This window comes from Megalops cyprinoides, chromosome 23, assembly GCF_013368585.1.
Source record: "Megalops cyprinoides isolate fMegCyp1 chromosome 23, fMegCyp1.pri, whole genome shotgun sequence".
Taxonomy (NCBI): Eukaryota; Metazoa; Chordata; class Actinopteri; order Elopiformes; family Megalopidae; genus Megalops; species Megalops cyprinoides.
In genome coordinates this window covers 24,858,450-24,865,949 of record NC_050605.1, presented here as the reverse complement: position 1 = coordinate 24,865,949, position 7,500 = coordinate 24,858,450, and the positions used below count along the sequence as shown (strand labels likewise).

Below are 7,500 nucleotides of genomic sequence, written 5' to 3'. Positions count from 1 at the left end.
CAGATCAAGGTGATGGAGGGCCGTCTGAAACAGACTGAGATCAACAGCGCCACTCAGAACCAGCTGCTGTTCCACATGCTGAAGGAGAAGGCCGAATTCAACCCGGAGCTGGACGCCCTGCTGGGGAACGCCCTGCAAGGTACCGCCCGGCTGCACGCCCGGCCTCACACCCGGCCTCACGCATGTGTGCTGTCTCCTGGCCCACGCTGAGCACCTGCTGGAGGAGTCAGGTGAAAAGCAGGTTACTGTTCCTGATCATCCTCCCTCTTTGGATCAGCTTCCGGAATGCCTGAGAAATTCAGTGTCAACTGTTTTTCTGTCCTTTGGCACAAGCCCCCGGCGGCCACCTTTATCCAGCGGCCAGCGTGATGTCATCGGACTCGCACTGATCACATGACTTCTCCAGCATCTGTGCAGCGGCCGTTTGAAATGATCAGGATGCCTGGGTTACATGCGGGGCATAGCCTTCTGTTGTGTTCTGTTCTTTTGATTTTGATCTTGTTGTTCAGCGGAATGTATTTTGATTTGTGTATTGCCATTTTTGTTTCCCTGTTGCCTGAATTGAAACAGAACTAGGTAACATGCCTGTAGGTAAGTAACGGACAGTTATTTTTGCTGGAATGAGTGCATGGGTTCCCCAGACTAACAAGTGAGCAACATGAGGGCATGCATGTGGTTCTGCATCGCTGTGCCCCCCCCCCAACCCCCCTGACCATCGCAGACGCTGCAGCCACACATTAGGACCTGGTACCTGTCAGTACCCCCCCCCCCCCCCCAGCACACGCTCTTACACACCTACGAAGCTGCTGCTGTAGATGCATCCTCCCAGGTGCATTGTACTAATTACTCCTCAGCCTGCCCGTCAGAGGTGTCCCTGACCTAATTAACCTGACGCCTGACCTCTAAACTCTTCACTCTCCACTTCTTCTGAAAGTATGACATGGACTCCAGTGTTTTGCTGCAGCTTCAAACAGCATGATGCTTCCTCATTCGCTTTCTTTTTTAATGCCAGACTGTAACTGTCAGCTGTCCCCCCAAAATGACTGTGATCTGCAAGATGAGGAGGTGATTAACAGACAAATGTCCTTAAACACCCTGGCATTGGAAAGACTGGGCCGTAAACCTGCAGCTTCAGATAACCGTGCTGTGTGTGGCTGGCACGGAGGGACTCTTTATGGAGCCTGAGAGTAGAGCAGTGTTGTGTGTGACCAAGGGACTCTTCATCATTACTAAGCCTTTGAGAGGAGAGTATGTTGTGTGTGACCGAGGGACTCTTCATCATTACTAAGCCTTTGAGAGGAGAGGATGTTGTGTGTGACTGAGGGGCGTGGCAGTGAAAGGGTGTTTTCTCCGTTTTACAGACAACGGAGACGAGAGCAGCAGTGATGAATCCGCTCAGAGTCCTGCTGCGGAAGGAAGGTGAGTATCAGCACTTCCTGTCCAGAGGAACGGCCAATCAAACGTGTTAATGACGTCACATGAAACTGGGCCACCTTGAGTGGATGAAAAAATTTGAATTCCAGTGTTTTTCTTCATCTGCTGTAGCTCTTTGGCCTCTGACCTCATGAAACTGTGTGGAGAGACCAAGCAGAGGAATAAGGTAAGTTTCCCCAGGGCCAGCATGCACGTCCAGCTCAAACCTGTGCCCACAAGATCATTACAGGAGAAATCGGGCTAAGAGTGAAAATATGAAGTGTTTTATGATGTTCATTAAGTGCATAGATCTCAGCTTTTATGGGTTAAGCGCTCAGAAAGTGTATTACGATATTTCATCTTATAAATGATAAATTAAATTAAATGATACACATTATTAAGTGTTAGTCTTTGAGCAGAGGTCTCTGCTGTGCTGACTGCCAGACGTGACCGTTTCTCCCTCCCTCTCAGGCTCGGCGACGGACCACCACCCAGATGGAGCTCCTGTACGCCAACAGCAGCGACCCCTCCCAGGACACGTCCACCGCGGAATTCTCCTCCCCTCTCCTCCCATTGGCTGAAAGCCAGGAAGTGGGCGGGGAGCTGGAGGCTTTAGGGGCGTCACTCAGAGACCGGGAGCTTTTACCCTCTCCCTCAGGCCTGTCCCCGAAGCTGGGCAGCATGTGAGTCTGAGCACCGAGCTCCTGTGCCCCTTACCCCCTCCCCTCCACCTGCATGATGTACCCCCCCACCCCCTCCCCCCCCACCTGCATGATCTACCCCCCCCACCCCCACCCCCCACCTGCATGATCTACCCCCCCCACCCCCACCCCCCACCTGCATGATGTACCCCCCCACCCCCACCCCCCACCTCCCATGACCTGTGTGATTTGGCTGTTGCTTCTTACTTGTTTGCACATAAGCCTGCGTTTTCTCCCCCTCCCACGTCATGTGGTATCTGTCAGGACGGTGCTCTTCCTTTTCTTTGAAGATACCATGTTTTTCTTGAACCTACGTTCCCTCATTCCCCTCTGAGAACAGACAATTTTGTTTTCTAACTTTGCACACTTGAAGTAAATTTCTACCTTGAATCTGTCAGCTTTGCGAGCTGTAGGCAGATGCAGGTCATTAGCATTGCAGAGAGTGTACTGTGTGTCTGAATGTTTGGTAACTCTCAGCCGAGTCGGTCTCGAGTCTCACACGCAGCTAGTCCCTCATTTGGCTGCTGTCATCTCACCACGTGCCTTATTACCCCCTGCTCAATAGCGCTATGCTAAAATTCCACTCAGAGCAGCAGGGCTCATCAGAGTAACAGCTCATCCAGGTTAGCACTTTGCTAACGCTGTGTGCTGGAGACAGGCTTCAGGGTGACACACAGTGCACTGCTGAGGACCCTGCTGGGGACAGGGTGTCAGGCGTCACTGCGTGCTCAGCAGGGCCTACAGTTAACTCACGTATGTTTGTTTTATGTTCTGTTGAGTTCGGAAATGTTAAAAAAATCCCAACTCTCAGCTCAGGCTCCAGGCCTTTAGGGACTGAGAAGAAAGCGTCGGAGGGCTCTCCCGTCACCCGGAGGAAGATGTATGAGAAAGGACAGTTCGACAAGGTCAAGGGAAAGGAGATTAAACAGTAAGAGCTAGCGCCGCCCTGCAGGCTGGAGGCTGAACTGACTGCTTCTAACAGTGCTAATAAGTTAACCTTCTCAAAGAATTACCTACATAAGCATGTGCTCCCAGCAAATCAACTGCCAACTTTGCCTGTTTAGATTCTTTCCCTCAGTCCCACACTGAATGCGTTTTGTGGCCCGTACAGGTGTGTGACTATGCTTACACATTGTATATTTGTATGTATTTACACATGAGTGTAAATGTACCAAATATACATGAGCACAGCTGTGTGGTGGAGAATTCAGTCCTCCTACACATTCAGTGTTTGACTGGCTGCTCAGTCTTTTTACCCTTTTGATCTGATTAGTTTCATCTCCCATGTGATACATCTCTTAATACACTGCTGGCAGTATAGCCCACTGATTCTCTTGCGTACCCCTAAATCTGAGCCACTCTGTGAAAGCAGATGGTCGGGGTTAAGGGAAACATGGGTGGAAGCTGGTGCTTCTTCTTATTGCAGCTCTAAAATCAAGCTGTCTGCTGTGTTGATCAGTCCTCCTGAATCTCAGTATCCTTCAGTGATACAGCACAAAGGAGTCCTTCCCCACGGGGCCCCGGTACCATAGAGGTCAGTCAGTAATGCTAAAGTACCATAGAGATTGGTCTCTAGAGTGCAGGGTAAGTGAGCAGGGAAAGTTCTTCAGAAAATCTGAGATACCTTTTGTACTGTGTCTAAGGTGGCTTCTGTGTGAGTGCATTTGTGTGCACGTGTTTGCGTGTGCGTGCGTGCGTGCTTGTGTGTGTGTGTGTGTGTGTGTGTGTGTGTGTGTGTGTGTGTGCATGTGTGTGTCTGTAGATCAAAGCCGAGCCTGAGCTCACATGTCTGCTGTTTCAGCTCTGATTCAGGGAACCCCAAGAGCAGTACGTCGCCCCCCTCCTCCCCCCCCGGCCGCTGCCGTAGCCTGCAGAACGTTTTTAGCCGTCTGTCCGTTTCTCTCCAGAGCACAGACACTCGGCAGGATAAGTAAGAGCAGACCCTCACACTCACACATCTGTACCAACAGGAATCAGAATCTCACACCTGAACAGGTGTTTTAGCTGTGGGAAATGTCATCTGTATTATAGACCTCCGAGCACAGTGCTCACTGTGCTCCACACAGTAAATAAAGACACACCCTTTACTTACAGGTCACTACGTAAGGTGTTAAACGTTAAAAATCTCATCTATAATCTCAGAATGCTCAGTGTTGCTTAGTGTATTTTATGTTAATGTGCTGACCTTCATGTGGAGTAAAGTTAAAATACTCCTGACTTTAAACCATTGCTGGGGAAATCTAACACACTCTGATGTGTAGCTCGTCTTCTTTCTTGGGTCTTCCTCCTCTCTCTGCCTCTGTACCCCTTCCTGGCCTCCCTCTGCATCAGGGATGTGAACCCTCTGACCGGTTTAAATGTGTGTACGGTAAAACTGTGTCAAGTGGAGCAGCTTACTCTGGGTTGAGTCACATGTCCTGAATGATGTCACAGCTGTGCGTGTGGCTTTGCAGGGAGTTACATTCACTCTAAAGCCACAGAACACAGCCAGCTAGGTTATAGCTATTCCCCAATTCATGCCTTTGCATTTACACTAAGTAAAGTTTGTCTTTACATGCCAGCAGTTTATCCTTACTTAGATGAAAGGTCTGAAACTGAAGCCTGAACCTGACCCGACCCACACAATTAATACCCGAACCAAATCTGGCCTGAAGATCATAACTCTGTCTGCTCCCTGACCCAACCCAAACCCAGTCTGAGGAGGAGGGGGTTGGAGTTTCACAGGCGTGGAAACCGGTAAATTTCAAACCAGCTTCTGATAATAATGAAATCAAATAAAAGTCACATTCAGCAGCTTACAGACATCAAAACTTCTCCTTTTCAGTAAAACACAGTGCATACAAAAATAAACCCCACAGTGTGTAACATTTAGCATCTTAAATGAACGCAGTACAGCTCATCCTGATTGGGAAAACTACGCTATACGGTGAATAAAATCTGTGCCAGTAAACATATAAAAATATGAAATTTAGCACTTAACGGTTCAATAAAATGAATATCCCTTTTCAGGAATCGGGGGACACTTATGCAAGAACAAGTTCTTCCTGTGTAAATAAGTATATTAATAAATTTGTTTGGTAGCCTCAAAAAAGTTTATTCCCTTTGTGTGGATGCCAATTATTCAGAATGAGATTTTAGCCCATGTTTTAGACAGCAGCGCATTTGCAATCTGACATGCGGAAATGTTTAACCCGACTTGACTTGAACCCAAAGGCTTGAACGTGATTATGCCATGTTTCGGTGGGACCCGTTGGGTCCGGGTTGGTTTGCAGGGCTTTAATTGACATTAACTACAGCATTAATGTCTATAGCATAACAATTCTAACATTTTACTGTATGGTAGGAAAACGCTCATCCTGAATGTGTCATCTGTAGGACTGTAATGAGTTTGCTGATCTACACTACAGCTGTTTCAAATTTGAAATTGTTTAAGTTGAATTAAATTTGTCTTCTTCTCGTATTGCTCTCATTGTGTGAAATTAGTTAAGAGCGAATAAATAAAAGCATTTTGTGAATGTGACATTTGTAACTTCAACACTTATGGAGGGAGTTTTGACAGTGCTCCTCCGCCAGCTGTCTGTCATCACTGCAGTCATGGTTCGGCCCCGTGCTGCTGCTGCTGCTCTGTCCTGGTTTAGTTCCTCATGTCTCCATGGCGGTCCTCCCGCACACATCAGTGCTCTGTGAATGTGGCTCTTTAGTTTGAGAGGAATTTGACGCTGTTTCGTGTGGATTTCGGGGTGTTGCTCTGTGAATGTGGCTCTTTAGTTTGAGAGGAATTTGACGCTGTTTCCTGTGGATTTCGGGGTGTTGCTCTGTGAATGTGGCTCTTTAGTTTGAGAGGAATTTGACGCTGTTTCATGTGGATTTCGGGGTGTTGCTCTGTGGGGGGTTTGCTCCATGCTCTGTCCCTCTCAGGGACTCTTATTTAGTTTGGTGTTTCTGTTCTAATCATGGGTGACTTGCACATTTTATATAATATCTGTTTAATTACCAAAGCTGTTTATGTAAAGAACCTTACCCCAGCGGATAACAGCAGTGCCCTATGGAAGATTTAAACCTGTGACCTTCTGGCTGTGAGTGTTGGGCCTGAGCCTGTCCCCTTCTGTCTCTGAGAGGCTCTGCTGTTGTGTTGTAGGTGGGGTGAGAGTGAGTGCTCTGTGCTACAGGGACACAGGTGGGGTGAGAGTGAGTGCTCTGTGCCACAGGGACACAGGTGGGGTGAGAGTGAGTGCTCTGTGCCACAGGGACACAGGTGGGGTGAGAGTGAGTGCTCTGTGCCACAGGGACACAGGTGGGGTGAGAGTGAGTGCTCTGTGCTACAGGGACAGAGGTGGGGTGAGAGTGAGTGCTCTGTGCTACAGGGACACAGGTGGGGTGAGAGTGAGTGCTCTGTGCTACAGGGACACAGGTGGCCCTTCTGCTCTGCTGTGAACTCACTGATTGGTTCCTGATTCTCAGAGGGGTGTGGCTGTTTGTTTTGCTGCATGTTGCATGTTTGTGTGAGCATGTGCAGCTGTTGCATTGCTGTGTTTGCGGTGAGCTGCGTCAGTGTCCGCTGCGTTAGTGTGCGCTGCGTTAGTGTCCGCTGCGTCAGTGTCCGCTGCGTCAGTGTCCGCTGCGTCAGTGCGGTGAAGTGCGTCAGTGCGGTGAGCTGCATGTGGGTGTGGCAGTGCTGTGGTCTGAGGGCGGGGCTGAGCTGCAGTGGGGGTGTGTGACGCAGTGGGGTGTCGGGGCGTGACGGTGTGTGTGTGTCCCACAGAGGCGTGATTAACCCCGTCCCCTCCTCGAAGAGCAGCAGGGGGGCGACGCTGCAGTGTGTCCATGTGGCTGAGGGACACTCCAAAGCCGTGCTGTGTGTGGACTCCACCGACGACCTGCTGTTCACCGGCTCCAAGGGTGAGCCCCCGCGCCTGCCCCCCCCCACAGCTTGGCCGCTTCTCCGTGGTGCTGTCATTCTGTGACTGAACCTGTTAATCGCCATGAGTGTGATCCGTGACCTCTGACCCCCAGACCGTACCTGTAAGGTGTGGAACCTGGTGACGGGACAGGAGATCATGTCCCTGGGGGGTCACCCCAATAATGTGGTGTCAGTGAAGTACTGCTCCAGCCTGGTGTTCACCGTGTCCACCTCCTACATCAAAGTGTGGGACATCCGCGACTCGGCCAAGTGCATCCGCACACTGACGTGAGTGTCCTGAGTACAGCGGCGCCCCCTGCGGGCAGAGCCTGAAACACAGCCTGTTTCTCCTGCCCTGTTCAGCAGCATCTCGCTCCCTAACTGCTGTATGCCTCTGCCTGTGTGTGTGTTGCAGGTCCTCTGGCCAGGTAACCCAGGGCGATGCGTGTGCAGCCAGCACAAACCGGACTGTCACCATACCAGCCG

The 7,500-nt window shown here is 50.1% G+C and overlaps 1 protein-coding gene across 7 annotated transcripts in view; it reads left to right on the top strand.

Moving 5' to 3' along the window:
* Positions 1–7,500, top strand: part of LOC118770135 (kinesin-like protein KIF21A) — a 40,901-nt gene that overhangs the window by 28,707 nt on the left and 4,694 nt on the right. For 3 of the 7 annotated variants that reach the window (XM_036517597.1, XM_036517599.1, XM_036517596.1), the window contains 9 exons: positions 1–139; positions 571–591; positions 1,362–1,419; positions 1,546–1,600; positions 1,885–2,096; positions 2,926–3,042; positions 6,877–7,013; positions 7,128–7,302; positions 7,430–7,500. The exon at positions 1–139 is cut by the window's left edge and continues 27 nt beyond it; the exon at positions 7,430–7,500 is cut by the window's right edge and continues 94 nt beyond it. In XM_036517597.1, coding sequence (XP_036373490.1) covers positions 1–139; positions 571–591; positions 1,362–1,419; positions 1,546–1,600; positions 1,885–2,096; positions 2,926–3,042; positions 6,877–7,013; positions 7,128–7,302; positions 7,430–7,500 — 985 coding nt within the window. Of the gene's footprint in view, positions 140–570; positions 592–1,361; positions 1,420–1,545; positions 1,601–1,884; positions 2,097–2,925; positions 3,043–3,915; positions 4,045–6,291; positions 6,331–6,876; positions 7,014–7,127; positions 7,303–7,429 lie in introns of all 7 variants that reach the window. The other 4 variants (XM_036517598.1, XM_036517602.1, XM_036517601.1 and 1 more) reach the window with 3 other exon arrangements.